This window comes from Argiope bruennichi, chromosome 10 (assembly GCF_947563725.1).
Source record: "Argiope bruennichi chromosome 10, qqArgBrue1.1, whole genome shotgun sequence".
Lineage (NCBI taxonomy): Eukaryota > Metazoa > Arthropoda > Arachnida > Araneae > Araneidae > Argiope > Argiope bruennichi.
In genome coordinates this window covers 24123788-24141911 of record NC_079160.1, presented here as the reverse complement: position 1 = coordinate 24141911, position 18124 = coordinate 24123788, and the positions used below count along the sequence as shown (strand labels likewise).

Below are 18124 nucleotides of genomic sequence, written 5' to 3'. Positions count from 1 at the left end.
AGAATTTATACATATAACGCGTTTACTTTTCACTGCTATGATTATATACGTACACAGCACGCCTGATGCTACAGTTGTTATTAGTTTACATAACACATGCAGCAAGTTTAACTGTCGATTCAGCCCTACTCAACAGATTCTCTTTGGTTAGTAGAAATAACTTGACAGTTTAACCGAAGTAGACATTAATGCAGATAATGATAATATTTATCGTTTAGCGTGTTGGGTTTTAGAGGTTATGATAGTATATGATCTCACTCCTGCCACAGGATCCCTCAAGCTACAATCTTTATTAATTACTAATTACAAATATAACAAGTCATAACTTGTTCAGTTATTCATTGCTAGTATAATTCCAATCAATTGGAAGATTAATAGAAATTATTTAACAGTTTCACCATGATAATTATGAAAGACAACAAATTTACACATTCAACGTGACCCTATTAGTACAAGATATTGTATATTTCCACGATATTGTCCGATTTTCTGAATGCCGGCCAACAGCGGGAAGATATCGCGATAATGTTGTTCGGCATTTTATACTAATAGGAAAGTATTTTTCTTGACCTCTGGTTAAATGAGTTTTCCTTTGTTGCAACTGGGAAATTTTAAAACATGCTTTAACACAGATAGAGTTCAAAGAATTAAGAGTAAGATAAAATAAAAAATAGATATATCATCAATAAAGATCTCATTAAATTTTTCAAATACAGAAATAAATTATCTATGCATCGGTACTTCATCTGAGGTAGATGGCGTCAAATATTAAAATAAAAGTGACCAATAAATGAAATGGTAACACAAAATGCTTTAAATAACTTAAGCTTAGGAAGATAATGTTAAGATTTCGAGACAAATCCTATTTCCTTAAATTTTAAAATCAATTTTGGTATTTCAAAGATTTGTTTTTATATATAAAAAACGATTTCCAGACTGCATTATCCCATTATGTATTTTATTTCAGTATTTAAAAAAAAATGTATCATGAACTTGAATGCAAACAGTGTGGGATATAGTGAGAAAGGCTATTATCCAGTGGGTGCCAAGAGGCTACAGTTAGTGGATATCAAAATATTTGAGGGCTTGAATAAAGAAGCCTAAATGATGCTTGTTTGCGAGAGCTTGAGACAAAAGAAAGACAAATTAGATATTCGGTTTTCCAATTTTAAGATTTTTTTCCAAAGCGCAACTTTGTAGGCTGTTTACTTTGAGCACTTTAATGGAATATGATAAATTCGTTGTCCTTGTTGCGCTTACTGCGCAGACTTCTCAGAAAGATTGAATATGTATAAGAGATTAGGAGTGATGATCGTTTTTCAAATAACGCGTCCCATGAGTCTGTGGTGGTAACATCATAAGCCAGATAACAACTTCCGGAGAAGAGTGTACACTTTTGTCTAGTGGCTTTGTTACGCGGTTACGAACCCTAACGTTGCAAGTTCGAATCTCAATCTTGCACAAGTCTATCTTGGACTCTGCTTCCAGTACATTTAGTAATAGCGGTGATGTCTGGAAAATTTCCAATTAAATCATGATATTTGCTCCTATGAAAACTGTCTGAGGCCAGTTGTGTGGATATATTTCTCTGGAGATCATATCCTCGGAGAAATCCAGTTTATGAAAGCGAGGATTTTGTAACTGCTTTTGCAAGAGCATCTGTTTTTTGGTTCCATAAAATACCCGAGTGGCTAGGTACCCATAAAAAGAATTTTTGTTGGTTTATTTTTTTTTTTTTTTTTGTGAACTTTTGAGACGAGACATTGAATACTTTTGAGTATAAGTGTATCAAATTTTTTTTTTATCTCTGTAAAAAAATGGTAAATTTTAATTTAAGGATTTTTCATCTTTGAATTAGACGCCCATATTTCTCTATTGAGTAATTTAATATGAATATGTTTATTTCTCTTCTTACACAGAAAATTAAAAGAAAATATACAAAATATGAAAAAGGTAAAGTAAAGGGGAAGATCGTCAATATTTAAATATTAAAATATGTCCGGAACGTGTCTTGAATATTTTAAACTTCTTCCGGCATAAAATAAATTTCTTAAGAACAAGTTATGTGTATCCACAGCAAACAAATTTCGTAATGAAAAATAGTGATTATAAGCTACTCAAGGGATGTGTGTGTTTCTTGTAATATACCATTAAATGAAGTTAAAATCTTAATGTTAATAATTGTGTATACGTTCAATATCTATGACAACCTAAATAAAACAAATATATCACGAATTATTTGTTTTGAAAGATAAATATTCAGAAGAAAGGCATTATAAATTCATCGCAAAATAACATGTTTTTATTCGAAATATTTCAACATTTCCCCAAAGGTTTATTCGGTACTTTTTTAACTTGTAGTCCGATGTTATGGAAGAGAAAAATCCGTAACAAAGACTGAAAATATTTTCAAGAAATATTAGAATATTTCCCAAAAGAGTTCTTTGAGATCTTTTAAAATTGTGATTAGAATATAAGGAGCGAATTAGTCCTTAAAATAAGATAGGAATAAATATTTTTATCAGAAAATGTTTCTAAAGAATTTTATTAGATTAGATACAAAATGTTTCGTTCTAAAATGTGACAAGATAACAACCAGTCATTTTACCATATTTTTCTTCAAAAATATTTACATCTTTATTTTTTCATAAATAATAACAGACCTGATTGCCGTATTCTATGACAGAATTATTGTAGAATGAAGAAGAAAATAAGAGATTCGCTATTAGCTTATTATTTTTAATTATTATTAATAAGTTGTTGTATCCTAATAATTTGAATAAACTTTGTAAACATTTCCTTACAAAGTAGCATAACTTTTTAAAAATTTAAAATAGGATGGAGAAGCGAAATAATATATACTATACAAAGGGAATGCAAGTAGTTTGATTTTTCTATTGGAACTTCCGATTCAACTTAAGGAATTTTTATATATTTTTCATGAATGATGGTAAAAATCTTTATTATGTAGTTTTGACAAGTTCATTGTCCCTCATTCCATCAATGTTTGATCGTTTTAATAAAATTAAAGAAATCAAAATTCTTATAACACAAAAATGGGAATAAGAGAGTATCTTGCTATGTAATTTGTACTTTGTAATGAAGTTCATAGTATGAGACTTATTTAAAGGCTTTTTATTTTTCAGTACCATCCTGATCATGTGAAAGGCTTAATTTTGCTGGGAGATATCTACATAAATAGCATAAAAGATCTGGATGCAGCTCAAGAGGTATGATATGGCATGAATATTAGTGTTTCTATCTATTCTGCATATTAATAATTTAATTTTATTAATTTTAATTTTTTGTATGCAAAGAGAATATAATGCACTCATCAGACAATTCGAAATCGACGAAGATTCAATATTTCAAATTTCCTTCAGTCCGAAAATGATACCTGTTGTCTGTGAATTCGATAACTGAAAAATGCTTTGATATAGAAAATGAAATTTTATACGCGGTCTTTACACTAAATATCTATCCAATCATTAAACAAAATTCGTTAACGAAACTCTTCTGTGTATGATTACCCATCTACAAATGCCCACGATAACTACTAAATTTACATAATCTGATTGATAAAAGGACCACTGTGATCTGGGGTAAGGTTTCGTCTTCAATATCCAACTGTTCCAGGTTTGAGAGCCGATTCCATCGAAAAACCGTCTTGTGAAAGAGTTTGGTGCGGGATAAATCTGTTCAGAGTCAAACTTCCTCTCGTTGGTATGATGTAGAAGTTTAAAGCGGGGAGGATGCCAGCTCAGGTTTCGTCCACGTCATCTCACCAGGTTCAAATTAACAATGTTCCGTCCCAACTTAGCCTTAGTATTGCTTTAAAACGCAATATAACTAAACTAAAAACTAAAGTGATAGATAACATCTAAAATACAAATTTGATTCTAATTTTGAACCATATCCATGAATGAATTGAGCATCTGTTGGCATTTATACTCGCATGAATATAAAATCGAAAATTCAAAAATTGATCGACTTAAATCTTTTTGAGAAAGGCGATAATTTATATATATGAAATTTGAGATATAATCTGGTTTTCTAAGATAATGGTTCTATTTCAAATTTTATTTCCAGTTGTTAAAGATATGCATTAAAATGCATGCTCGGTTTTCTATTCTATATTTCTTAGAACTCAGTTCTCATGTGTTGGAATCAAAATAAAACTTTGAACACTCATGGTGTTTACGACCTTCACCATGCTTCAAGAATGTTTTTTGTAGGGGAAGAAGAGAAATAATGTCTTTATTAAGGCGCGAGCGGTAAAGTTTCCAATAGGGACTAAAATTCCGATCATATGAACTAGATTTTCATTTGCTGATGATTTAAAGCTTATAGGTGTAGCGCATGTATTTTATTCCACTAGACAAATACTTCTGATAAGAATAAGAATGGCAACTTGTGTTAGTCAAAATGACTCGAACCACTTTCATATCCAACTTCAAATCCTTGAGTCTTTACATACTGAATAAAGTGCCTGTATAGAGTGGTTTTAGGAAATACTGTATACATTTATATTTCTCATGGAAGAAAAATAGACAAATCATCGACAACCATTCCAATCACAGTGAAAAAATCGTTGCTAAAGGCCATATCGGTTTTTCTGTCTTTGAGAAACGATGATTAAAAGCCTAACTTAGAGACTGAGCCTTAGAGCTGCATACTTTGATTGATACTCCTCAATCTCTTCGTGACTTTATCCATTCACTGATAAGCACTTTTATCTTTTCCGTATACAGACTATACAAAGTTAACTATAGAGTATTTTTAAAAAATCCCCTATAGATTTTAAGGAATCTCTTCGTTTCGGACTTCTTAGAGTTCAGGAAAATACATTTCTGAAATTATTCTTACCTGTCGCTTTATATGTCCTTAAAAAGAGAACTGAAAAACGCTTTTACCGAGAGTTGAAGTTTATTTTTCCGATACTGACACAAAATTCGTGGATTTCTATCAAAATCTGAACAAAAAATCTTCAAAGGAAAGTAGACTTGCCTATCTGCAACCGCGAAAAATTCAAAACATAAAGATAATTAAAATTCGGAACTTTTTTTTATCATCAGAAATATAGATGCATATTAAACTTTCTCTGAATTCCATGAAGGGGATGGCCATTTTTAAGTCAGCGTATATTTGAATGAGGTAACTCAAAAAAAAATTCATTTTGTATTTTGCTTTTTGATCAAAATTTCCTATATTTCAATTTGGATTGAATTAGTTCAAAGAAAGACTCCCAAAATTTATATATTTTTTTTCCCCTTATTCTAAAAAAACACGATGTATTGCATGCGGAAGCCGAATTGGGGATGAGGGATGGGGTGTCGGGAATCAATCCCACTTGTTGAATCGCCTTATCTTCAAGGATCTAACCCTTACCTCCACTTGCGACATGCTCAGCAATACAGATTTTTTTAATTAGAAAAATCGAAAAAAGAGCGATATATTATTAAATTTTAGTAATTTAATTCTTGGTAATTATAATGGTAGTTTACTTCCTGGATTATTTATATTAAAATATTTATTGTTTCATGGAACAGTTTTTAACCCAGTGTGTAAATCGCACTTTTTCAATGAAATTGAAATGAATGAAGTTCATTTTTAACCTCTGAAAAATGAAGAAAGTACATTTATAATATTTTTAAAAAATGGCCTTATTCATTAAGGCGTTTTCAGAGCTAAGTCACCATATACAAGCAGATGTATGTCTAAGAGAACGACAAGAGGAAGAGATTTTTCCACCGGTTCCATTTAGTATTATTATATTACTTCAAATTTGTTTATATGAAATCCAGCATTATCAATAACATTTTGTGTGTGTTTTTTACAGTGCTACGAAAGCATTTTACGTTACGAACGGACCAATGTCCAAGCTCTTCATAACCTGTGTGTGGTACATGTGGAACGTGGGCTGATGGAAGAGGCTGAACTCTGCTTGGAGAAGGCCTCAGCCCTGGCCCCTAACGAGCAGTACATCACGCAGCATCTGGACATTGTCCGAACGAGGAGGCAGCAGATGCTCAGGAGGAACTCAAAAGTGAACACTGAACGCAGCTCTTCAAACGTGAATCAAGACAGTGCGTTGAATCTGCCAACTTAGAATGATGGGCACGAATAAATATCTATGAATATTTCAATATGTACAAAATTATGTACAGAAATGAAAAATGTTATCAAAAGGAGTCATCTGGAGATTCTGCTCAATGCAGTATAATACACATTAAAGGATGATTTTGTGAAATGAATAGCCGTCTTTAATGAAGAGTTGTTTCGATTATTGCGCAATCGGCAAAAACATTGCGTACTTTTATCTCTAATAATAATAAAATCGAGTATGTTTGTGCGCATACTAGCATTCTACAAGGCAGATCATTGGACCTAGACATTACAGACATTATTCAGGAGAATGGAAATGTGCGCTTCAAAGAGGTATAAAATGCACAGCTGATTCCAAAAATAAAACATTTCAATTGCGCCATATGAGCATTTTAGGTTCAATGAAATATGCAACTAAGAGAATTAAAGAATAATCACTATAATGTATTAGAAGGTATTAAATTAATCGAATTCACAAAAAAGTTAGAGAAATTAAAGCAAGATAAAAATTTATGATCGTATTGCTAAAGAATAAAAAAATAGTCTTGGAAATAGTTTATTTCTTGGTTTTCAGCTGTCGAAGAAATGCACGATTAAATATTTGTAGAAACAGTAAAAGAAGTTTCAAAGAGTTAAAATTAATGAAAAATATTTTTACAAATATTACATAAAATATCTTTCAAAAATTAAAAAAATTCAATACAATTTCACTCAAATGGTAACTTTAAAAATAGTAATTTTAATTTAGAAAAGTTCCATTTCATTTCTTGTATATGATCTATTAATAAAAAATTTCTCAGAAGGGCTCTTTTCTTTACTCCAAAGTATACTTGTGAGAAATTTTGTATAGCTTAATATGCATTTAAAACAATAAAAAACAATTCTAAAAGATATGAAATAGGATATAATTCGAAAAATGGCAGTGAATTAGATCAAATTCATACTCATTTCCTAAAATCTTTTGCGTTGTATCTTAAAAGAATTAATAAAATTTGGCATCACAGAAAAGGTAAATATTTTAAATTATAAGATGGTATTAAAATATTTATAGTAAAATATATTCCAAAACTATTGAAGGAAGAAAACCAATTTCTAGAAAAATAATATCCAGATTATGCAAACGAAATGCCTAATGGCTGCAAATATACTTCACAGTCGTTGGATGCGCATAGATATCAGCTGAGTGACCATAGAATAAAATGGCACAGAGCAGTCATTAAGACCTCAAATAAAATTTTATGCATTCTTCTCTATAATATAAGTTCTATAATATCTTCTCTATAATTCTTCTTCTCTTCTCTATATATTTTCTTCTCTATAATATCTTCTCTATATTATAAGTTTCTTATTAATAGCATTTGCAAGAATATTATAATCATTTAAAATCAGTGCTATTGCTTCATATAAATCAGTATTATTTTCTTTCTATAGTTTTATTATGAATGAATTACTCAAATAAGTCTGATTTGTTGTATAGGATTTAAAGCATTTAACTATTAACCTAGGAATTTGTTAAGGTGATAAGAGTGCTTTTGAAATACCTGTGCATTCTACTTCTTAAAAAATTATATTTTCAACACTGTGATCTTGGTGATTAGTGGATAAAATGGCTTAGATCTCAAGACTTCCGTTATTATAAAACTCATTTCAATTTCGAAAGCTTTTTTTAATTTACTTTAACATCTTATTTAACGTTTTGAATTTTATGAAACAACAGTATTTTGTAGCGTCGCGCCTATTCAATTTTGGAAGTCATGCAATTTACATAAAGAAAAAAAATGATGTCAAAACCCACCGTAAGACAACGTATAGATAAGTACTAAATGGCGTTTATCATATGGCCAGGACAAAACGGTCATAGGATAAACGCCACACAACACGAATTGCACCTCGCTGAATAGTTTCAGCAGTCCAGGTTTCCGCTTCCGGTTTTAAAATGTCAATTGCAGAATATCACTATGCATAACACATTAAGAATGTAATATTATTCCGTTATTTAAAGAGTAATAAACAAATTGGTTTGTTGTTCCTAATTTTCTGAAAACGTAAATTGCTTAATGCATATGGATATAGAGGTTATACTATGTTTTATATTTATACGGAATCGATTCAAAACTTTTTCATCGTCTACTCATATTAATATAAAATATTTTGCAAAAAAAAACATGTTCTAATTTCATTTTAAATTCAGAACTTGTGTAATTATGTTGATAAATTTTAGTCCATGTAATGACTTTATTTTATGATGCGAATAAAATATATCCAGGATAAGTATCTCTAGTTTTATGGAAATTAAATTTTCCTTTTTATACATATTTATATAAATTTAATTCGATTAAAAGCTCTTTGTAATATGATGTGCATATATGATTTCTTTTTCTTCATTGTGTAAAAAAACATTATGAAGTATTAATAAACAGACATCTAATTCAAAGTTAATTTAGTTTGATTTAAATTTTTTTGCTTACACAGAGTTGATAAAATGGGAAAAGGTTACTATGAAATCCTTCATAATATTATATCTCGCTTCATTTTTTCTATTATAAAAGGAATGAGAATTTGAAATTTTATGTGCAATAGAATAGATCCTTTTAAATACTTCTTTTAAACAAAATGTTTTATTTAATTTTTTAAAATATGGACATTCAAATTACAGATGTAAAATTATATATTTTAAAAAAAGCGCGAAGTCTGAAATAAGTTCAAAAGATTTTAAGACTATGTTAAATTGCATCCAAATGTCACCTTTGAAGTGATGAAGTATTTATATTCAAATTTAAAAGAGTACCTTTAGGGTGAAGCTGATATTAAAAAAGAATGAAGAAAACGGTACTTACACCATTAAATTCTTTATTAGAGTTTTCTAGAATATTTTAGAAAGCCATAACAGGGTTCGGCAATATGCATAAATGAGAATCAAATTAATTTCATTCTTAATTTGAATGGAATGAAATCTTAAATCACAATTTGTAAAAATTTATCTTGCTTCTAAATAATCATATGACTAAGTGGAATTAAAAATAACTGCCATTTGAAAGTTAAACTTAATAATTAAGAGGAACAAAAATCACTAGACATTTGATTTGTTGGAGGAAGAAATCTCACACATTTTCAAATATGTAATTCTAACATGGAAAAATAGAAATCTCATCTTTCAAAATTGTTTGAATATAAGAAGATATTTTAATTTTTAAAATCTTTACAAAAATATTTAAATCTTTCTTCCATCTTTTAAAATTATTTTCATTGTCTACGAGGATAACTATACTTGCAGCATTACCAGAAATAATAAAGTCAATAGGGAATTATACAAAACAAATAACATAATCCCAAAGATAACATCCATTCTGTTTTGGCATAAGATATATTGCAATATACTACAGTCAGTCACAACATGGATATCATCGATTTATGAAACATCTAAATGGTATACCTCATCATAGAGGGGCCCAACAAACTCCAGCAACATGTCATTAATATATTCTCACGGGAAAGGATAATTGGCATACAGTATCTGGCCGCTTTCCATCTGCGAACTCGTGGTTTCTCCCACCTATGAGGGAGGAGGGCGTGATATAGAACCCCATCATGCCAAAGTTCTATACAAAAAGAAGAGCGAAAATATCCATTAAATAATAACGAAATCATCGTAAGCATTTTAATGGATCAGTAGTGGAATATTTATACAAGCCAGTATCCATTTAAAATGATTTCAGGTACAACATTTGAATCATCTATAGAGAAATAAATTAATGATGATATAAAATGATATATATCAGCGGAAAAATGACGTGTAATCAAATACAGGCTACAAAGCATGCAGAACATTCTAACATTCATTCAGTCTTCTGTGTGTCCGTCTCCTAAATCATTGATGGAATCAGTTCAGCTCAGTTATATTAACGTCCGTTTTAAAGCAACACTAGCACTATATTGAAATAGCATCGTAATTTTGAACCATGGTCAGATAAAAAGGGCGACACCTGAATGAGAACCCTCTACCCATATTTCCACACCACACCAGTGGGACGGCGTTTGGCCCCGAAGATTTTAGCATCGTTTTGATTGAATAAAAACTATATTATATATATATATATATATATATATATATATATATATATATATATATATATATATATATATATATATTGTATTTTTCATATTGCACTTCAAGCATTTCACAAAAGAAATAATTTTCTATCCATTACATGTTATTGAATTTTAAATGTGGTTCGAATATTTTTTAAATAAAAGTATATCTTTAAGACAATTAAAGTTAGCATTAATAACAGGCATTTTATAAACCAGCTAGAATGAGTGTTCTTCCGTATTTTAAACATAATAACTAACGTTCTCGCATTTAACTCCTTGCGATTTTGAGTTATCGTGCTCATAATAAAAGAATACACATTTTCAATGGCAAATTTCAGATCAGAAATCCACGTAGGATTACCGGGCTGAGAAAGACCATATAAATAAACACATTCTTAGAATAACCATAACAATTCTGGAAGTATAACTGAACGTATTTCAATCTGTTTCAAAATAACATTAATAACTTATAAACACCGCTCAGCTATATAAATAGTGTTGTAAACAAACGTAGATGCCACGCAAGCAAGAATCAGATATGAAAAAACAATGTTTCTAAAAATAATTACTTAAAACGTCATTAACATGCAAATAAAATTAAAAATGCGAACCTAAATTGACAATATTATTAAATAAGCCTAATAGCGTAACACTGCCATAGGCCTTAAAATGTTTAATACGCTGGAAGAATTGCGCCAATGGTCATGATGACATAATTTAATGATATAATTCGAAGCAAAGTCCATATTTTACTTTTCCGTCTCTACAATCCGAATTAATTTAATTCAAAATTTGATTTAAAAAAAAGATACAATTTTGATATTTTAAAAAGTTTCTTACAGACTTTTATTTTCAATTTCGTGAGAGTTTTGAGCTACGTTATCTAAGCTATTATATTTTTGAGCTAACGCGTTTGCATATATTCATTGGAAAGACAGACAGGTACCTTTGACTGATAATATTCAAAATATGATATATTCTTCAAACGCTAAAACTACTTAACAAATTTAATTCATCTAGCTTTTAAAATTTTGTAGATAAGTTTACTTTTTTCATATTGAAATTCGATAGTCTCTACAAATAACGACTATTTACATAATATTTTTTATTCCAAGTTAAATTTCATTAGATTCATTTTCATTTTCGTATTACTGTCTTTACTTTCAAGTATAATTTCAAAAACGTATTTACCCATTCAGAAAATTCTAAAATGCACAGATGCAGGAAAATCATAAAATGAATGAAAATAGAGAACCCTTAATATATACTTTTATCCACGTATTTCAATCATTAAAAAATATATATTGCAAGACAACTTTTTGAGATACGAAAAAATTAACACTGTTCTGTAAATTTTAAATAACTTAATTTTTAAAATAAAAGCGACAAGAAATCAATAGCTTTTAGTTGATCAAAATTCCTTCATTCCACTAAAATTCAAAAAATAAAATTCCACCACATCCAAAACTGAAAAAAAAAATCAATAGAATTCTACGATCGCTATATCCGGACTAATCTCCGACATAAACTTAAATTGGTTCTTAAGATTACCAGCTCTAAGTTCGAAAAACCTCCGAGTTAAAATATTTTCCAACTTTAAAAGCTAATCCCCCAAAATTCGCTACACACTCACTATCTAATAAAGATCGTAAATCTGGCAGCACTTTCATTCCCGCAACTAGCCACAGAAGACAGCCGAAGCTCTTTCTCGTGATTGGCTGAACTTAAAAATAAAGTCACGCGAAATAGCCATCAGGGCGGAACTACTCCACTTCAAAGAGGAACCATTTATTCATCTTTAACGGCAGTCCATTAGAAAAGAGAAAATTTTTGGGCCGCAACTATTAAATTTTAAAATCATCGTTTATCTAATGGGGCGGAAGAATAATTACTAGAGTTTATTTTGATTTGGAAGCGATTCGAGAATCGATTTCGTTTTCGCTTTTAACTCTTGACTCTGAAAATGAACTGGTGATATACCTGGAACTCGTTTTTAGGAACGATGACGGATGTGGAGATTTGTATAATGCTGCGCGAAAATGAAAGAATTTTCAGTTTTTCAAATTTTTTTAAGTGGACTTTGATGGGAAAGAGTAAATGTTTCAATATTTGATAATGCTGCCACGATTTTGAGTCATTTTAATAATTTCATTTCGTTTATTTCGAAGTTATTAAGTAAATGGTATTAGTTGCAGCATTATTAAAAGAAAACAGCAAAGAATAAACAGATTTCCTACTAAACATTTAATAAATTATTTACTAATAATTTAATGCTAAAAAGTTCTTGTGATATTTAGGACTTAGAAGCAACAAATAGCATTTCAAATTGCAATCTTTATGTCCTCAGTCGTTTCCGTTCTTTACCTCATCTGAATGATCGGAAAGAATTTAAGTTTTATATTAAGAATTTGAGATTAGAATTGGATTACTTACATTAAGAATAAGTTTTACATTACATTTAAGAGAAACAATTTAAGAGTTTAAAAGTTAAAAAAAAATAACGGTTATAATAGTCAAAAATGTCTCTTCAAAAATTTCTAACTTACTCACTTTTTGATAAAAGTGTTGTTCCCTTACTTCTGACATTAATAAACAATAATTATAGCATTAATAAACAATTCAATTGTGACTTCAAGTAAAACCGTCAATGCCTTAAATGCCATTGATAAACAATAGTTACGAAATATTGATATTTGAGGTGATTTTGGCCACAAGATTATTTTATGATGTGTGATGATATTTTGGCACTTAATAGAAAGTTCTAGAAATTAAATCGAAAGAATAATAGAAAGAATAGTTAATAGAAAGAAAATCGAATTTTCATTTTGAATGTCTTTTTTCTTCGGCCGATTGAAACAAAATTTAATATAGAACTATTGTTGCAATCACCAGAAAATTAATTAATTATTGTTTTAATCACGAGAAAATTTCATTTAATTAATTTTTTTGGTGTTTTAGTTATTGCGTGTACAGGCATGTGAAAGTATAAATTAATGGATGGTCAAAACCGTAAACAGATTTCGTTCAAAATTTGATAAGAAATTATATTATAATTGGCAAATAACATTTTATTTGTCGACTTTATTGCTCTTTGCGTTTTATATTTATCATTTTCACTTGCACTCGAATATTTGATGAGACAGATTTCATTTTAATGGATTTTATTAAAATTCTCGTCGAAGCTTATGAGCATGGTATAAAGCTTATTTTCCGAATGTCATTCGTCTAGTTCAAGGCGCAATTATTTTATTTTATATACAGACAGTCATAATTTCACAAATTCGTTTTTCTGCCTCTAGGAGATTTGAAATGTATATGCTATAGTATACGCTATGCACTATATATATACACTACGTGAAATGCATAAACATCAACACTATAGATGTTAAACTTGGCTACCGAATTTTATCTATCTAGCTCATTTTGTTTTTGTAATCAAGGTGTAATATTAAAACAACCGGACAGACAGATTTCCTGTAAATGATTTTGCTTAAAATTTCATAAAAACCTACAAATATGGTGAAAAGTCCATACACCTAATTCCATCCGTCTAGTGGAAAGCTGTTTTGAGTTGTCTTTCTCATAGACAGATGGACACCCCCCCCCCCAAAAAAAAACGCATTTTCCGAACTCAGGATGGTCTGTAACGCTGAGATTAGTCAAAATCTCGATAACCGATTTTACCTACACTTTTTATGATTATGAAGTTTTTGAAATTTCAAAGATGCTAAAGTTCTACTTTTTGACTGAAATATTAAATCCTTATCTCCATATTCATAAAATTCTTTACAGATGTAAATAAATTTCATCTATGAATCTCAAAGAGGTTTTGAGCCTTTGTCACAGACTGAAAAACAAACAGGTGGACAGACATGTTTTTACCAAAAATGAGTTTTTCGAACTCAAAGGTCTAAAATGTGTAAATTAGTCAAGCCACATAGTTTTTTTTTTTACCGATAACAATACTTTTTTTGTGTACTAAATTAAGCGATTTCAAAGTAAATTTGAAATTAAATATTAGTCTATCATAAAACAATACTTTAAATCATATAGATGATTATCCAAATTAGTGCAAATATTACGCCTCTGTTTCGAGATTATCCAACCTATATAATACATCTGGTTTTGAAAACGAAACTTTCAATAAATAAAGAATAAGTAAGAGTAGAGGGAGCCTGAAATCTTGTGTAGGGTATATCGAAAACACAAATATAATAACTTTTTTGCGTGTAACAGTCTTAAAACAAATATTAGGACTCATGTGAATATGTTTTTCTTTCAGTTTTCGACTCCTAGTCTTTCATTACCAGCATCCGTTAAAATACCCCGTAAATCTCCCTTACCTGTGATGACAGTAATGGAGGAAGAAAACAGAATTATAGATTCGCAACACGAATCTGTTGTATTACTTCTTTGCCATGTTAGTGCTATCGTTGGAAACAGAGATTTACAGAGCTATAACAAATTATTCCGTGCATGAGCAAGCTACCTACGTCTTTTTCAAACAAAAATTTTTCAAATAAATTGGCATCCAAAAGGTTAACACGTCCAAATACGGCTGGAAATCGCTAGATATAATTCCTGGTACTGAAATACCTGAAGGATTTTTACTTTTTCGAGTACCAAATAAACAAAAAGAAAAATATTCAAAAAATTCATTTCCGAGATTTCGACGAATTGCAATGTTTCAAACATCATCAAGTTCGGAAGAGAAATTTTTGGAGAAATGTGTATCATATTCACAAACATAGAGACGGATAACTCCAAAAAATTTTGAACTAGAAGGATGAAATTTGGTATATTGACCTTAACAGCAAATGTATAAGCTTCTATCAAAATTTGAACGAAATTCATTCAAATATATTATTCTGTCAGGCTGTTCCAATGCAAGTGAACGCGATAAAAACAAAATGCTAAAAGTGAGGCAGTTAAAATTTGGACCAAATGATTAACTTCTAAAATGTAAATCTATATCGAATTTTAAATTAATCCGGAACACAATGAAAAAAGGTCAACTCCTGCCTGTCTATACTCTTGCATATATACAAGCCAGATTATTCTCAAAATGCAAATATTTAAGTAAAAGAAATTGGGTTCATAATTTTAGTATCTTAAGTGTTGATTATAATCAAGTTTTTAATCGATTTTGCCAGGGAATTCAATGTCTGTACTTTCGCTGTATATCAGCACAATAACTGAAAAACACAATAAACAAAAATGAGCTTGTGACTACCATTGTAATTCTGAGTCCAATTTTGATATCAATCAGCTACAAAAGATAAGTTTGAAATACATATTTGGTTTTCTGGTAAAAGTTCATTAATTGCGTACCAGCGTTTAATCATAAAAAAAAACGTTTAAAATGTCTTTCTAGATTTAGTAAAAATACTAAATTTACGACAAAGATCGAAATTTCGTAACTATTGATAGCCAGTACTATCCAATTACACCTTAACTACGATTTTCTTTACACACTAAGTAGCACACAACTCTACTGTGTGGAACTATGAAAATAAAAATCTGAATATACATGGCATTAATGCTCTTGCCCAAAGTCCAACATTTTATGCGGACAGAGGGATTGCGAGGGACAGAGAGATAATATGTGAGAAATTTTTTAGGTGACCATGCCAGCTGGTTTCTTTGTATTTTTTTCATCCTTGTTTGAAGATTTTACACAAATTCCAAGCAATAAAATATATCATGTAGTCCCAGCTATGGTCGAAAAGTAAATATTAAATTGCATATGAATGCATTTTTTTCTTTACTTTACAGAAGAAAAAAAAAACGGAATCCCCATTGAAACTAAAAAAACTATCTTCATATGAGTCGTTCTGTAGGAAAGACATGATAAACCCGTTGAAATCACGAAAGTCTGAACGCTGATAGTTAATGGTCTTCATTTGAGGTGGCTCTTCAAATACAAGGGGTGTTCAAATGAAAAGGTACACCATAGGCCCAAGCACAACGATCCCATTGATTAACGAGCCGAAGGATTCCTTATTCCCAGAATTCCTGCGGCCGTGACGGGACAAAATCCTTCACAGCGTCCTTCAGTTCACCGCCCAAGGTCCACTATTTGTTGAATTCCTCGAACACAAAAGAACCATTACCACCAAAATGTACCGAGAGACATTCCAAAGATTTCGCAGGCCCATCAAGAACAAAAGACCGGGGCTACTCACGGACGGTGTGATTCTTCTCCACGATAATACGCGTCCACACGTCTCCAGGGTCACACACGCGGAACTGGCCAAGTTCAAGTGGGAGCAACTCGACCATCCGCTTTATAGCCAGGACATGTCACCCTGCTATTTTCAGGTGTTTGGTATCCTGAAGAAACGTCTGAAAGAGATGCGCTTCAACTCGTACGGCGAACTAAAGGACGCTGTGAAAGACTGGGACTCGTCATGGGCACAGGAATTCTGAGGACAAGGAAGGTTTCGGCTCGTTAATCAATCGAATCGTTGTGCTCAGACCTATGATGTGTGCTTTGAATAAAGTCTTCATTTATACTCACAAAGTCGTTTCGTACCTTTTCATTTCAACACTCCTTGTAAGGTGTCCTAGCGTTAATCTGATCAGAATTCCAAAGGTGTTTCCAAGCTCTAGCACTCCAGTTTGCAATTAATTTTCAAATGATTCCAATTCTTTGTCCAACTGAAAATGTTTAAATACGGTTTTCGATAGTATTTCAACAAAATTATCTTCCAAAATTTTATAATTCCACCATTTTTCTTTTCTTATCTGGATTCGTCTTTTATACTTTCTTCAAATGCTTATTTATTTTCACAATCACAATTCTAAAAGCACTCAGTTTCTCCTTTATATAAGATACCTTAACAAATTTCTGGAGATGTAGATTGAATCTATAGGAAGAGAATTGTTTTGAAATCTCTAGCAAGAAACGTATAATAATTCAATGGATAGCATTGTTCCTAAACATAGTAGAGAGAAAACATAGATTTTCTCAGAAATCGGTGTTGAATAACCCAAAGACAATAAGTGGCATTGTTACACAATGTGGTAAACAAAAAATACTGAAAAGTTGAGATAAAATCTTATTCAATCCTATTTTATATTTAATAACTTAACAAATCTTAAAATTCCACTAGAAAACTTTAGTAAAGATAAATTTAATATATTAAAATTAATGCTAAATTCCTAAAAATAAATAAATATTTCTGTCTGTGTATTAAATAATAAGCAAGAAAAGTTTTCAATTTCTCGATATTTGCTAACTTAGCAACAATAAATGACAATTTATACTTTGATTTTATTTTCTATGAATTTTTTTCAAAATAAAGATATTTATATTCGTATTAAATATATGCAATTTTACTCAGATATATGATGATAATTTTCTTTTTTTGAACTTTCATTTCCTAAATAAATGATTATTTCATCCTTCCATTTCAAGTAAGAGCATATCCAAGAAGTATTCTAAACATTATCTACGGTTGAAGGCATTTGAATATTTTTAGTTAGATTTAATTGCAGTTGAAAAGAACATTTTCTGCTACTGATCCAAACTATGTATGCAGCAAATTTATTCATTTTCCGTCTAGAGATGGAACGAGAACAGTTTGTTGTATTTTTCTACATTTGAAATGGAACCTCTGACATTTAAAATGTCTCGATTTATGCTTATTTGGACAATAATGATAAGTGCTTTCAGAGTTAATGAGGCATACAGGTCAAAAGAGGAGTTCTTAAACTATTCAATCTTTTGAACATTGCTTGTTTGGCAGATAATCATCAAATTTCGCATTAAAGTTATTATTTTTATTTAGTATTTATATCTAAATGGCTCGTTAATAACAATCTTTCCATTTTTAAGTTAATGGCTTTCTTTACATACGTTTTATGTATATATATCTCTACTACACATCTAATCATTAGATTTGATGATTAACCAAGAATTGGA

At 30.2% G+C, this 18124-nt stretch overlaps 1 protein-coding gene and 1 long non-coding RNA gene across 2 annotated transcripts in view; one reads left to right on the top strand and one right to left on the bottom strand.

Moving 5' to 3' along the window:
• The window catches only part of LOC129988343 (protein O-mannosyl-transferase Tmtc3-like), a 234630-nt gene extending 228300 nt beyond the window's left edge, over positions 1 to 6330 (top strand). Inside the window, exons 20-21 of the mRNA XM_056096544.1 lie at positions 3147 to 3230; positions 5840 to 6330. Of these exons, the coding sequence (XP_055952519.1) occupies positions 3147 to 3230; positions 5840 to 6109 (354 nt within the window). The 3' untranslated portion in view covers positions 6110 to 6330. The remainder of the gene's footprint in view (positions 1 to 3146; positions 3231 to 5839) is intronic.
• Positions 6331 to 9367: 3037 nt separating this feature from the next.
• LOC129988344 (uncharacterized) overlaps positions 9368 to 18124 on the bottom strand; it is a 33444-nt gene continuing 24687 nt past the window's right edge. Inside the window, exon 3 of the long non-coding RNA XR_008785644.1 lies at positions 9368 to 9704. This is a non-coding gene — a long non-coding RNA (uncharacterized LOC129988344). The remainder of the gene's footprint in view (positions 9705 to 18124) is intronic.